Raw genomic sequence first — 14604 nt, 5'->3', positions numbered from 1 at the left:
TGCCGTCGTTGGCTACATGCGTAGGGTTCTCGTTATGCTGTTTTATTTTTCTTAGAATGTCCTTAAAGGTAGGTAAAGTAAACATAGAAAGACGGCGCCGTTGGAGACGAGACAGCGTAACAAGAGCTATGCTCTGTGCGATGCAGCTTTTTGTACCTGGAGGTATGTGTCTGATAAGGTTGGAGGAAACGCGAGAGGAAAGGGCAGCCTTGATCACTTCTGCGATGCATGTAGGCCCGGATTGAGTCACGTTACTTTGATTTGGCCATGTCTCACTGCAGCAGGCTGAGCTGAAAACTTGGGAAAGACCTCGCCACCAGACGTGACAGACGTAAGCCACTGGCTAAGAAGGGAAAGATGCATGAGCATTTGCATGGCAGTATCCGTCTTCCTATTGGGCGTTTCGTTGCTTACGCTGACAAGGGTAGGAGCTAGGCACCCACACCATGAAAAGATCCGATAGACTGACGAACATATCATAATTCAAGAAGGGCTGTACTAGGAATCGCCAAACGCGTCCGCTAACAGCCTTTCCTCCTCAACCTGATGGACCTTCTTCGAACCCGTCGCCGCAGCCGCCCCCGTCCCCCTGCCAGCGTACACGATCCGACTTAACTTGTGATTCTCGGACTCTGAAGCTGCCGTCTCCAGCCTATCGCGCATGTACTGCCAAGCACCTCCGTTATACGGCTCCTCCTGACACCACACAATCGTCTGCGCGTTCGGGTACGAGTCGAGGTTCTCCTTGACCTCAGCCCACGGGAAGGGATGTAGTTCCTCGATGCGCGTGATGGCTGTGTTCTTGATGCCCTTTGCTTCGCGGTGTTTATGGAGCGAGGCGTAGACTTGGCCGCTGCAGAGGATGACACGGCTGATTTCTTCTCGGGGTAAGATACTGTTGCCGTGCTCTGGGTCAGAGAGGACTGGCTGGAAGGTCGATGTGCCGGTGAGCTCTTGTACAGATGAGCGTGCCAAAGGGTGGCGGAGGAGAGATTTAGAGAAGAAGATGATGAGGGCTGGAGATGTTAGCGTACAATCTTCCTCTTATGGCCGTATGGAGTAAACTTACGCTTCTTGTGAGGCGAATAAATCTGCCGTCTCAACGCATGAAACAAATTTGCCGGCGTCGTCATATACACAATCCGCACATTACACTCCCTCCCCGCCCTCTCCAGATCCTCAGGCCACGCTCTCGGATCCTCGCTCCCCAGCTCCAAAAACCTGCCCAGCCTCGCCGACGAATGCTCCGGGCCCTGCCCATCATACCCATGCGGCAACGACATCACAAGCCCGCTCTTCAACAACCACTTCGCCTCGCCCGAAGCGATGAACTGGTCAATCACAACCTGCGCATTGTTCGCAAAGTCGCCAAACTGTGCCTCCCACATGACCAGCGACTCCCGCGCCGCGAGGGAGTACCCGTAGTCGAAGCCGAGCACGCCGAACTCGCTCAGCGGCGAGTTGACGGCGGTGTACCGCGCAGGCTGGGGGTCTTGGAGATGGTTCAGGGGCGTGTACTTGGCGTGCGTGGTCTGGTCGTGCAGGACGGAGTGGCGCTGGGAGAAGGTCCCGCGCTCGACGTCTTGGCCGCTGATGCGCACGGGCTTGCCTTCCAGGACGAGGGAGCCGAAGGCGAGTGCTTCTGCGGTGGACCAGTCGACGGTTCCGGCGTCGAAGGCTTGCTTTTTGGCGGCGAGGATGCGTTGGAGGTTGCGGTGGAGGTTGAAGCCTTCTGGCACGCTGGTGATTGCCTCGGCGATGGTTGACAAAGTTGCCTCGCTCACTGCCGTCGATGTTGACGAAGGCTCAGAGGTGAGCTTTTCTCCCGTCTTTAGATCTTCAGCAGGCAGTTTGCTCCTCGCCAATTTCTCCTCCAACTGCTCCCAAACCCACCTCTTCTGCTCCTCCACCACCTCCGCCTGCATCGTCCCCTCGCCAACTAGCTTCTCAACGTACTTCTCCAGCAACGCCGGCTGCGCCGCAATCCGCTTGTACATCTCCGGCTGCGTGAAGCTCGCCTGGTCGATCTCGTTGTGCCCAAAGCGCCGGTAGCAGTTGACGTCGATGACGATGTCGGACCGGAACTCGGCCCGCCAGTCGGCGGCGAGCTTGCACAGGAACACGACCGCCTCCGGGTCGTCCCCGTTGACGTGGAAGATTGGGGCTTCGATGTACTTGGCCAGGTCGGAGCAGTACGACGTCGACCGGGAGTCGGGAGAGTCTGTGGTGAAGCCGATTTGGTTGTTCACCATGAGCCGCACCGTTCCGCCGACTTCGTACCCCTTCAAACCCGAGAGATTCAGCGTCTCGTACACCGGCCCTTGCCCGGAGAAGGCTGCGTCCCCGTGTAGTGCCATGAACATGACCTTGGACTGGTCCACATCCCCCTTGATCTCCTGCACAGCCTTCGCCTTACCCTGCGCAACGGGATCAACGGCCTCGAGATGCGACGGGTTAGGCAGCATCTCGACCCCGACCACACCCCCACCCGCCGTCGCCCTCTCGCCCTCCATTCCGAAGTGATACTTCACATCACCCGTCTGCCCGCCCTCCACATCAAACTTCTCCGTGCCCGCAAACTGCCGAAACAGTGTCTCGAAGTCCTTCCCGTAGACGGTGCTCATCATGTTCATCCGCCCGCGGTGGCAGCTCCCGATGACGATGTCCCTTACGCCGTGGACATCAGCGCAGCGATCCATCAGCGCCGCGAGGCCTGGAGCAAGGCCCTCCGCGCCGTCGAGGCCGAAGCGCTTCTCGTTGGGGAACTTGGTCGCGAGGAAGCGCTCGAGGGAGGTCGCCCAGATGAGGGTGTCGAGGATGCGCTGCTTCTCGGCAGGGGAGGGAGTGGAGGCGTGGTATGTCTCGACTCGTTGACGGATCCAGGCGCGTTTGGCGGGGTCAGAGATGTGGTGGTACTCGACGCCGAAGGAGCCGGAGTAGATCTGCTCGCAGGTGGCGATGATGTCGCGGAGGGGCATGGTTTTGGCGGTTCTGGCGAGGTGGGGGAAGAGGTCTGGTCCGAGAGGGATTTCGCGGTCGAGGTCTGCTGTGGTGAAGCCATACTTGCTGAGGTTTGAGGAGCCGGGTAGGTCGGGGTGGGCTTGAACTCTGGAATTGCTGACGTTTTCCAGAGGGTTGATCTTTGCTTTGGTGTGGCCGTATTCTTGGAACGCGCGTACGATGTTTTGGGCTTTGAGGTAGTACACCGCATCGCTTGTTTCTGCTACGCTGATGACCGGCGCCTCTTCTGTGTACCGACTTGACATCAAGCCTGGCGGGGGTCTGAAGGCTTGTGTGGACGGTACCGTGGGGTCTTCCATGTTGCGGAAGTAAGTCTGCCAGGAGACGTGAACATCTTTGGGGTTGGCCTTCCATGCTAGATACATCTCGTCGACGTAGTTTGCCGCCCCACCTTGTAAGAAGGAGTCGATGGGACTCTAACAGACAGACTCTTGTCAACAAAGCCGGACGATACAATGAGATCGGGGTAAGGACTTACAGGAGGCGCTCTAAGATCAACCGCTTCCGCTGCCGTGGCATATGACCTGCCCTTCACCGGCGATAGGGCGCAGGCTCCGCTGGAAAAGCATGCTTGCTGTAACTTGGGGACGAAGCTCGTCTGCGACGGGTGATGGCGCCTGGCGCGTGCTGAGGTTGAAATTTGAGGTGTTGCGAACGCCTTTACGGCCTCGCATCGTGAGGCAGCTCTGAGTGACCGGAGCATGATCAACAATGCTCAAATTGTGCAAGTTAGGAAATCCGTCAGGGTTCCTAAAGAATTTTGGAGCCTTCTTTTGCCCAATGTCATGGGGAATCAAGGCTTGATCTCCAAGTCGAACAGATGTCAGTAGTATGGTAGTCCCATAGATGGACGAGAAAGCATTCGCAAGCTTCAACACCGAGGTTGGGAGATGCTGCTGCTCGCCGGGAAAGATCTGGCTCTCAGAAACGGCAGTGACATTTCGCGGGGCGGGTCATAAACAGACCGAGGTCGGCTACTTGAAATGTTAGTGACCGAGACTGCATGCGAATTTGACAAGTTTGTCATTACGCTCTAGCTGTCATACTTTCCCATGCATTAATCGGCAGGAGTTATCAATCGCTGAAAGACTGGTGGGCTGGCTGATGCGGGTGTAAGATGTGGTCCCCGGATGTTGGAGCCGAGACTGGCGGTCCACTGGGACCAATTCCCGCAGTACCAGCCAGGACAGCGACCGGCGTGGAGGCGGAGGGTGCAAGTCAAGTTGAGGCGCAAAACCTCCCCGCATTGAAGAATGACCCCAACATTTACTTGGCATACATGTGGGGGGATTGGAGTTGGCAGCACATTCTTCAACAGCAGAGGCATGTGGATGGTGCAGCTTAGAAATCGAAATGGGCCTGAACCAGGACAACGCTGGGCATTGGATTCTTCCAATTATCTACGACCAGACCTTCTATGATGCAGCAGTGTACGCCTCTCCGATGCCAATGCCAGGCAATGCCATCCCGCCCAGGTACAAAGAAAAGTTTACAGATATAACACGGGACGCGTAGCCAGCCAGCCTCCCCTCACCAGCTGTTGTGCTATGTACCTACTCCCCAGGCTTCTATACGCAGCAGATTAGGCCAGGAGAAGTCTGGCGGGGTCCTCGATGTAGCTCTTGACGACGTTCAAGAAGGTTACGGCCTCGCGGCCGTCAATGAGGCGGTGGTCGTAGGTGACGGTGATGTACATCATGGGGCGGATCTCGAGCTTGCCGTTGACGACGACGGGGCGCTCCTTGATTCCGTTCATGTTGAAGACGGCGGCCTGGGGGTAGTTGATGACGGGGGTGCCGAAGAGGGAGCCGAAGATGCCGGGGTTGGAGATGGAGAAGTTGCCGCCCTCGAGGTCGGGCATGGTGAGCTTGCCGTCGCGAGCCTGTAGTCATGGTCTTAGCATCTTGTCATGTTAACAAGTGTGAGTGCCGGGGGCTTACCTTGGCAGCGAGCTCAGCAACGCCGCGCTCAATGCCGATAATGTCGAGGCTCTCGACGTTGCGCAGCACAGGGGTGATCAGACCCTTGGGGGCAGACACGGCGATGCTGATGTCGACGTAGTCACGGTAGGTGATGACCTCCTTATCGGTGTCGATAGAGGCGTTGAGCTGGGGGACCTGCTGGGCAGCCAGGCAGGTGGCCTTGGTGAAGGCACCCATGTATCCCAGCCTGACGCCGTGGCGCTTCATGACGTCCTCCTTGTTGCGCGCACGCCACTCCATTAGGGCGGACATGTCGACCTCGTTGATGGTGGTCAGGGAAGCGGTCATATTCTGGGACTGCTTGAGCTTGGCGGCGATGGTCTTGCGCATGCGCGTCATCTTCTCAACACGCTCGCCGCGGGAGAAGAGGCCGGCGGCGCCGAAGGGGGCAGCCTGGGGAGCGGGAGCAGCCTCGGCGGGCTTCTTCTCCTGCTTGGGAGCGGGAGCGGGCTTGCTCTCCTCCTTCTTGGGAGCCTCGGGCTCCTTCTTCTGCTCCTGGGCGGGAGCGGGAGCGGGCTCGGAGGACTCGTCAGGCTTGCTGGCCTCGGGCTTGGACTCCTCCTTCTTGGGCGCAGGCTTCTCGCCCTCAGGGGCGGCGCCAGTCTCAACGCGCGCGAGCTTCTGTCCAACCTCGACGGTGTCGCCCTCAGCGACGAAGAGCTCGACAATGGTTCCCTCCTCAGAGGCGTTGACGGCAACGTCGATCTTGTCGGTCTCGATGCTAGCGACCTCCTCATCGACCTCGACACGGTCGCCGACCTGCTTCGACAGAGAGGCAATGGTGCCCTCGGTGATGGACTCGGCCATGGGAGGGACGACGATGGTCATCTCGCCATGCTGAATGCGGGTGGAGGAGAAGGAGCGGTATTGCGACGAGGTCAGAGCAGGGTAGGAAGCTCGGGGTATCGTTCTCGTGGCGATGGATCGGGCGGCGGTCGTTTTTGAGGCGACGTTGGGGGAGATGTGAAGGCGGGCTGCGCCGGCGATTCTCGACGTCGTGGAGGGCCTGGCCAGGCGGCCGGCGGTCTGGAGCTGGGAGCGCATCATCTTGGAGGTTGAAGGTTGAATGAGCGACTCCTCAAGATCAGGGGTGCATCGAAGGGCGGCTTGGGAGAGGTGTTGAACGAGTTGGTGACTGTGTTGCGAACAAGAGGGTCTGGAAACGAAGCAAAATTGGCGAGGCAAAATTGGGCAAAGAGCTCTGCCGTGACGGGTGACAGAATGCGCCGCCGCTTTACTGGGGGTAGCTCCTTCCTACTTGAACTGTTTTGGGGCCTGGTGACCCTGCTAAACATAGCAGTGCCAAGCTTAGAAGGTCCTTGTGATCACAAATGCAGCCTCTATCATTTCACGAATCAACTCTACATTTTCTACACCATTAAATAAAATCATCCATAGATACCATTCCCATCTTTTACTCCTATTCTCTCTCTGTCTACTTCAAGAATGTCGATTTCCTTAAAGCAGCCCGCCGTTGTGGGAAGAAATCGGAAGCTCCGTGGCGCCGGCTGGTCCCTGCTTTCAAAAGACGTTGCGTCATTGGCCAATCGCCCTTTCGCTTCCGAGATTTTGACAGCGGCCGGAGGCAGGGTACGTACCGCCCCGTCTTCACGCCCGCCGACCTGCAGGGGTTTTCGGCTTCTCTTACTCATCCCCTACACTGTACCCGGCCAGACGGCTTCTTACCCTCCGACCCCTAAGCTGATCGCCCCTGTTGTTGTTTATCTTCGGTAAATCGTTTGTACGCGGTGGGGTTTGCGCGTCTTAGTCATCGATCATCAGCGGGTCCTCAGCACGTTTTTGGTCAAAATGGGGTTTCGGCCGCAACATCCGACGCTTACTTTTTCGTGGCTGCATCGGATGCATCCGATTTGACGAATTGGTCTGATCAACACGAACTTGACCGCGACGCTGAACAACTTCATCATATCTGCGCCAAGGAAGGCGTCGTTGTTGCCCAGCATGGAATCCAGACAGATACCTCCGCTGTCTGGGTAGTATTTATAAGCACATTCTTTTGGACCATCTTCTCACCAGATCCCTACGCGCCGTTGAAGTATTAGTATCTGCGTCAGGCGGCTAAATTCTCACTTCAACACCAGGAACAATTCTTTCTCCCAATGTTGTGAAAAGACACAAACAAGAACAGAAACCGAAATAGTGACCAATTGCGAACAAGCCAACTCTGATTTGCTCCTAAGGGAACACGAGGGTCATTTCTCCTAAAACTAAATGTTGGAGGCTTGGTCTTCTCAGCTTGCAGCAGGGAGTTTATAGGTTATACCTAAACGCCTTGTCCTGCACGTCCGTCAAGTCCGAATCAACAGCGACACCCATTTGCACCGCCTGTTCCCCTCCATCATGTCCGCCAACCATGTACTCATAGCGCCCCTCACCAGCAAGCCTATCCCTCTTGGCATTCTCCTTCTTGATCGCGAACCCGTACACCGCGTACGTCACGATCAACGCGACCCAGCTGGCGATACTAAGGATGCAGCCCTTGGTGTACCTTGGCGCGTCCGACTCCGTCCACGCCTGCGGCGAGACGATACATCCGATGCAGTACACGATGAAGAAACCCGCGCTGACCACGCTCTTCTTGGTGTTACCCTTAACGTTTGATGCCATCATGGCCGCCGACGAGCTGAGGAGCGAGCTGCAGCAGGCGGCAAGCCAGGTGCTCGCCACGATGCCCCATTCATAGCCTTTCGCCGGAAGCGCGAGCAGCATCGTAGAACCTAGCAAAGGGACCAAACACAGACTCATGGAGGTGTAGACTCGGGTGCCAGGAAAAAACCTTGGCACAAGGGCGGCCACCCAGATCGTGACGAAGCTGATGGCACCACCGGGGAGGCCAACCAGCATGGTCTGGAAAGGTGAGTATCCAAATCCGTTGACCACAAGTGACGAAAACTGTTCAAAGTCAGCCTCAAGTCTTCGTCCAAACCCCACAAAACGTACCTTCAGAATCGGAGTTGTCAACGTGATGCAAAGCGCCATCATGAAATACATCCACACCATCGGCTGCTTCAGCGCCTCCGTCATCTGTTTCGAATTAAACTCCGCGCGATCCCTCGTCCCACGGTCAACCGCCAACCGCAACGTCGCCACCTTCCTCTCCCTCTCATTCAAAAACCACGCCGTCGTCGTATCCCTCGGCATCATCACGCAAAACACCATACCACACGCCGCCGTCAACCCACCACTAAGCAAAAACATCGCCCTCCACTTCTCGATAACCATCTCCTTCGCGCCGCCGATGCCGTACATCATCAGCGCGCCGAGAATCTGGCTCACGCCCGACATGGACACCCACGTGGCCACGCGGATCGGGTGCTCGCGGCGGCGGTACCAGTTGGACGTGATGATGATGAAGGCCGGGGAGACGGCGCCCTCCGCGAAGCCGAGGAAGAAGCGCGCGGCGGCGAGGGTGTGGAAGTCGCGGGTTGCGCCGAGCGTCATTTCGACGCCGCCCCAGATGATGATTGTCACGCCGACGAAGAGGGTGATGGGGAGCCGGGACATGAGGTAGGCGGCCGGGTACTCGGAGCACAGCTGGCCGAAGTAGAAGAGGGAGATGACCCAGGAGAAGTCCTGTCCTGTGAGGCGGAGGTCTTTGCGGAGGCCGAAGACGGAGGCGTAGTTGATGGATTGTTTGTCGAGGTCTGTTGAAACTCGTTGTTAGCAAGAATGGCAGAGAACGTAGTTGCCAAAGGGCGCAATACATTGGAAGAAATAGACGAAAGCCATCAGAGGCATCAGAACTCTGTCGAGCTTCCGCACGAGAGCGCGCTCCTCTTCAGGGCTGATTTGCTCAAACGCAACGTGCTCTTCATCTTGTTTCTTCGTCATCTCAAGCTCCTCAGCCGTTGGGGCGAGCTGAGCATCGTCCGGCTTGGTTGCCATTGTTTTGTTACGGTGAAGTTTCGAATTGATGTTGTTTCACAAGGTTGTCTAATACGGTGGGTTGTGGACTTCAGGGTGCGCGGCTTGTGGAAAGTTTTAACGACGTCCTCACCAACGAAACCTGGGAGGTGTGAAGACCAAAACTCCGAGTTTGAAAGAGCTGGGCCTGTTATATACCTGATGGAGTTGTCGAGCGGGTCATAGACAAAACGGCAACTTGGTATGCGCAGAGACCCCTAAACCCCGGATCTGTACAACGCGGGGGGTTGCCCCAGGTCTCTCCGCACATCCGGGGAAGTAGCCGCGCCCACGGAACTAGCCAAGAACTGGCATGAGTCTTCGTCGCTTGTTTCTTCTAGGGTAAGTGTGGAGGAAGTCTGGAGATTGGTGTCGCTTGTTGAAGCCGAAGCTATTCCATGGTACGTGGCTGTTTTCGGTCATGATATCCGAGGTGTCAGGAGCTACAACGAGAGTGGCAACACATTTTGTCGTAGTGGCGTATCCCTTGTCCCCACGTCTTAAGCGAACGAATGCGAACTCATACCTAGGATGAGCTCAAGCCCGCTGAGCAGTGTGAGCCATGGTGAACAGTCTGGAAGATACCTGAGAACACCATCGTGCAGCGTCAATGCAACGTCAACATCCCCAACTAATTCAGAATTACGTTCTCAAGGCCGGGAGCCTTTTATAATCGTACTAATCCCAGATTGTCTGGCATAAACATAGTGCAAACGAGCATCCACTTGAAAGCTGTGAAGATACATGACTTTCACCCAAACCATTGTTGCATGGATCATTCATGGCTAAGTACACTCCAGAACACCTGAAACCATTTCCGAGCCTTCTGACCTTGAATACCGGGATCTTTGCTGCTGCTGAACTAACGAAGGGGAGACAAGCCCGTAAAGCCTTCCGTCAGCGTCTGCAACTATGGCAGACAATCACAGTGACGGACGTTGTTAATGACATGACGTCGTTAATGACATGGTCATACGGGTACTCAACGAGGATCTGAATGATCTAGCACCTAGGCTTGTGAAACGCAGCTCGATGAAATACTATCTTGTACCCAATCCAATTGAATCCTTAGCCATCGAAGATCCGGAGTCATAAGCTAGGGATGTACCAGAAGCACGTGACTCACTTTCGCTAGCAGACTGATAGTGGCTCAATCTTTGAAGCTCTAGTGATGATCAAAAGTATCATGCATGAAGCCCAAGCAGCGTATGGACATAAGTAAGGAAGCGATTCGCGCAGAATGAAAAGATACTCCGGCAAAGGTAAAGGAATGCTAGGTCTTGCAGTAACCGGTGCCGGAAAATCAACATACCGTGCCGCCAGAATAGTCAGACCAGTGGAAGCAGCGATCATGCAGAAGCTGTGGGGCAAAGAAACAACGCATATTCACATGACCAATGGCGGTCTCTGGTGAAGCGCCAGCCTGATTTCCTGTCACACGCAGAGTCGGGCAAACGGACGTGGCATTGCATCCCACACATTATTCCTCCATGACCATATGACCACCGTGCTTCCTGTGAGGCAAACGTCTCTGACGGCGACAGACCTCCAATGAACCAGTATGGTGCGTCAAGCTCAGACTCTCCGTCGCGAGGACTTCCAGATCGCAGTCATTTGTGCGGTAGGCTGCGAGTACGACGCTGTGACCTTCATATTTGACGAGATCTGGGACGGAGCTGAGATTCAGCTGGGAAATGCACCCGGAGACTATAACAAATATAAGATCGGCCGTATCGCAAACCGCAATACCGTCCTACTTCTTCTCCCGGGCATGGGCAAAGTCAACGCCGCAAGCGCAGCGGCTAATCTCCGATCGAGCTTCAATGGAATCGAGCTAGCTATCTTAACTGGAATTTGTGGAGGGGTGCCAGGAGTCGGGACCGACACGGAACTTCTGCTTGGAGACGTGGTCATCAGCAGAAGCATCGTGCAATATGACCTGGGACGACTTTATGCGGACAAGTTCGCCACAAAAGATACAATCGAGGACAGCCTTGGGAGGCCCCACGAGAGTGTTCGCTCCCTGACTGCCGTTTTCGCGACAAAGTCAGGGCGCAGCATTTTGCAGCACCGAACGAGCCAGGTCCTTCTGGACATTCAAGCTAGGACAACCCAGGAAGGAGGAGTATATCAACGTCCTGCGACATATGAAGATCGCCTTTTTGAGCCGGGATATCTCCATAGACACCATCGTTCTGGTCACTGTGGATGCAGCGAGCTTGGGGCGTGTGACGAAGCAATGCAGGCTTCTTGCGAAGAGCTCCAGTGTGATTCGTCATATCTCATGCCTAGGAGTCGCTTCGGGAAGCGCAATCCTCAAGATTTGGAACGTGACCACGGGGCAGAGCCTGAGCTTCGTGTGATCGTTGGTCGTCTTGGAACAGGCGACACTGTTATGAAGTCCGGGTTGGATCGTGACAGGATTGCTAGGGAGCAAGACCTCGTTGCCTTTGAAATGGAGGGAGCCGGTATTTGGAACCAATTCCCTTGCATCATCGTCAAGGCAGTCTGTGACTACGCAGACAGTCATAAAAACAAGAACTACCAGAATTTCGCCGCAGCAAGGGCAGCCTCCGCAACAAAGGCTATCCTGGAAGCTTACCCATACACAGACAAATCAAAGAGATGTAAGCAATTCATTTGAAGTCCACTGAACTCGCTGACAAGGTGCAGCCCTCGCTAGGTATGCTATCATCTCAGGCAGTAACCGGCAAACACAATCGGAAAACTGGCCAGACGAACGAGAACATGATGAGCACCATAGAAAGCTTCTGGGATTACTTGCCACAGACCATGAAGCACACAAGAACTTCAACGTGAAGAATGTCCGTGGCACGTGCGAGTGGTTTCTCAAGGACCGAAAGTATCACAAGTGGCTCCAAAGCGCTGGATCAAGTATCATCTGGGTCTCTGCAGGTCCTGGCTGTGGGAAGTCCGTGCTAGCACGAGCTCTGATTGACGATGGGCGGCTTTCCGCATGCCCTGAAAACCCAACGATCTGCTACTTCTTTTTCAAAGACGGTGACGAGCGCCGCATCAACAGTTACGACGCATTGTCCGCAATCTTGCATCAACTGTTTACCCAACAACAAACTGATTCATTAATCTGCAAGGCGGATAGTGCTTTCAAGAACTATGGAGACACGCTGCGAAGTAACTTTCACCAGCTCTGGAAGATCTTAGTTGATTGCGCGAGTCATTTTAAATCTCGCGAAATTGTCTGTGTGCTCGATGCTTTAGACGAATGCAGTGCGCAAGGCCGTCGGGAGATACTTCAAGCGCTCGACTCCGTCGGTAAGGTATATTACTCATCATTGAGGCTCAAGTTTCTCATCACAAGCCGGCCATATGATGATCTGGAAGTGTCGTTTGACAAAATCGCTACTGCGAAATCGTATATTCGATTCGACGGCGATGATAAGTCTGAGGAGATTCACCGGGAGATTGACCTTGTGATTGATCACAAGGTCAGCGAGTTCGGGAAAGATTTCCGAGAAGAACACCGCCAGGCCATTTCAGATCGGCTTAAGGCTATGGAGAACCGCACTTATCTTTGGCTCCATCTTACTCTCAGTATCATTGACGAAAAGCGAAGCGCATACCGCAAGCCCTCGAGCATACAGACACTGCTATCGCGTCTTCCATCTTCCGTCGATGATGCTTACGAGAGGATTCTTAGCCGCAGCCAGAACCAGGAGCAGGCAAAATGCCTTCTCAGCATTATTCTTACTGCCACACGCCCTCTGAGTCTCGAAGAGGTTAATTACGCCCTCACTGCACAGGAAAGGAACTTCAGAAATTTTGAAGCGTTCGAGGATGACATGTGGCCCAGTGACGGTCTTAAAACTACGGTGAAAAACCTTTGTGGCCTATTCATCAATGTCTTCGAGGAGAAAGTTTCGTTCATTCACCAAACGGCGCGTGAATTTCTCACCACGAAAACTGAACCACCAAGCACTTGGAAGGGAAGCTTTGACATGAATTTTGCACACGGAAAGATGTCTATCTCATGCATTCGTGTGTTATCATTGCACGAACTAGCCCCGATCCACTGGTCGGCCGCGGAGTTTCACCATCTGGCGCCACGTTTCATGCGATACGCTGCTCGCAACTGGATACTACACTACAACTCTCAGGATACTCTAACAAGAAACCAATATGCTCAAGCTGCTCGTGAACTGTGCCGTACCGCATTCGGAGTAGCACCGGTGTGGGCCAGGTATTCAGGGGGAGGCTACGGCGGTGGGGATTATCGGCAACACCTATGGGATTGTACAGATCTCACACTTGCAAGCTGCTTCGGTCTGCTGAAGGTAGTTGAGTGCATTGTCAAGGAAGATAAGATTGATGTCAACTCGGAAGGAGGATTTTTCGGTACGCCAATCAAGGCTGCAGCTGCAGCGGGCCATTGCGAACTTGTTCAAGCACTAGTTCGCTATGATGCCGATTGCGATACTGGAGGTGGTTTCTTTCAGACAGCTCTCGTAGCTGCTGTGGTTGGAGGACATTCCGAGATAGCAAAATATCTCATCGGCATCGGGAATCGATTCCCTGTTGAATTTTTGATTTCAACTGCACGCAAGGAATTCTACAGATACTCCATGGAAGATCTGATAAGAGACTACGGTGAGGGAATTAAGATCACGAAGGAGGTTATCAAAATTGCAGGAACATACCCTTCTAGCCGAGAGGACAGTGTAATCTTGTTAATGCAGCAGCTCGGACACGCATTCATCACTACGGAGGACATGTTAGAATGCGCAGTTGCAAATCCTGTTTTGGGAGGGAAACTCACTCGTCTCTTTTTGGAAAGAAACGAGGATCATTCAAGTGTTACGTCGTCAGTTGTTGAGAGTGCAGCGCTTGGAGCCTGTGGAATGGAGACTTTGAAATTGCTCCTGGAGAAGCGTGGGGACGAGATTGAGATCACGCAAAGGACTATCATCAATGCAGCTAAGAACAAAAAGTGTGGGATAGAAGTCATGGAGTTTTTAATGGAGAAGCGCAAGGATGAGGTGAAGATAAGTCGGGATGTTGTTATGGCTGCAGCTCAGCATGGGTCGGTGAAGACGATGGAATTCGTCTTGGACGAATACGATGGGGCATTCGAAGTTACAGCGAAACTCATTCTTGCTGTAGCTGAGAATGATTCTAACGGAGACGACATCATGACTTCTCTGATCAAGAGATATGGCGATGTGGTTGTACTAATCTCGTTAGAGATTATTATGCTAACAGCAGGGTCTGCATTTTTCAACGATGCTTTGGTCATATTACTAGACGATGATGAGATCATGGAAGCTGGTACTATAGTTGTGTCTGTGCATGGGAGGAATGAGGGACAACTGGATCTTCTACTACAGAGTTCGGAGGCCGTGGTAAATATCAAGCAAAAAGTTGTTGCGGCCGCAAAAGGGAATCCCCAGCTGCTGCTGGAAATTCTTAGGGCAGGCTGGCTCTGATGCCACCTGAAAGAATTGGTAGGCGAATAGAAATAGCAGTGAGCCACCACTGGAACTGACAATGGGAGGAGCTGTAGTATTTCCACGATCACATGAAGCGGAACATGGGAAAATGTTTACTACATCATCATCATCAAGTAAACTGCATAAAATCAAAACGACCAGAGTGGTGTGTATTATCTTCTGGATGTAAAGTCCCTAGCTACCTTATACAG

The 14604-nt window shown here is 54.0% G+C and overlaps 4 protein-coding genes across 4 annotated transcripts; 1 reads left to right on the top strand and 3 right to left on the bottom strand.

The window, feature by feature from the left end:
• Positions 1–498: 498 nt before the first annotated feature.
• On the bottom strand, positions 499–3724 carry CGCS363_v010057 (2-oxoglutarate dehydrogenase; the record flags this gene model as incomplete). The annotated part of the gene is made up of 3 exons (XM_036641906.1): positions 499–1016; positions 1070–3437; positions 3500–3724. 3 exons carry the CDS (start codon positions 3722–3724, stop codon positions 499–501), a joined length of 3111 nt encoding a protein of 1036 aa, XP_036493174.1.
• Positions 3725–4603: 879 nt separating this feature from the next.
• CGCS363_v010056 (Dihydrolipoyllysine-residue succinyltransferase component of 2-oxoglutarate dehydrogenase complex) lies at positions 4604–6050 on the bottom strand (the record flags this gene model as incomplete). The annotated part of the gene is made up of 2 exons (XM_036641905.1): positions 4604–4903; positions 4962–6050. 2 exons carry the CDS (start codon positions 6048–6050, stop codon positions 4604–4606), a joined length of 1389 nt encoding a protein of 462 aa, XP_036493454.1.
• Positions 6051–7274: 1224 nt separating this feature from the next.
• On the bottom strand, positions 7275–8909 carry CGCS363_v010055 (putative transporter; the record flags this gene model as incomplete). The annotated part of the gene is made up of 3 exons (XM_036641904.1): positions 7275–7916; positions 7965–8668; positions 8729–8909. The coding sequence occupies 3 exons, from the start codon at positions 8907–8909 to the stop codon at positions 7275–7277; spliced, it is 1527 nt and encodes a 508-aa protein (XP_036493453.1).
• Positions 8910–10488: 1579 nt separating this feature from the next.
• Positions 10489–14389, top strand: CGCS363_v010054 (Vegetative incompatibility protein HET-E-1; the record flags this gene model as incomplete). The annotated part of the gene is made up of 2 exons (XM_036641903.1): positions 10489–11554; positions 11601–14389. 2 exons carry the CDS (start codon positions 10489–10491, stop codon positions 14387–14389), a joined length of 3855 nt encoding a protein of 1284 aa, XP_036493452.1.
• Between the last annotated feature and the right edge of the window lie 215 nt (positions 14390–14604).

The sequence above is a fragment of the Colletotrichum siamense genome (assembly GCF_013390195.1).
Source record: "Colletotrichum siamense strain Cg363 chromosome Unknown KSG_Cg363_contig06, whole genome shotgun sequence".
In the NCBI taxonomy this organism is placed as follows: Eukaryota; Fungi; Ascomycota; class Sordariomycetes; order Glomerellales; family Glomerellaceae; genus Colletotrichum; species Colletotrichum siamense.
This window is presented reverse-complemented; position numbering and strand designations above follow the sequence as displayed.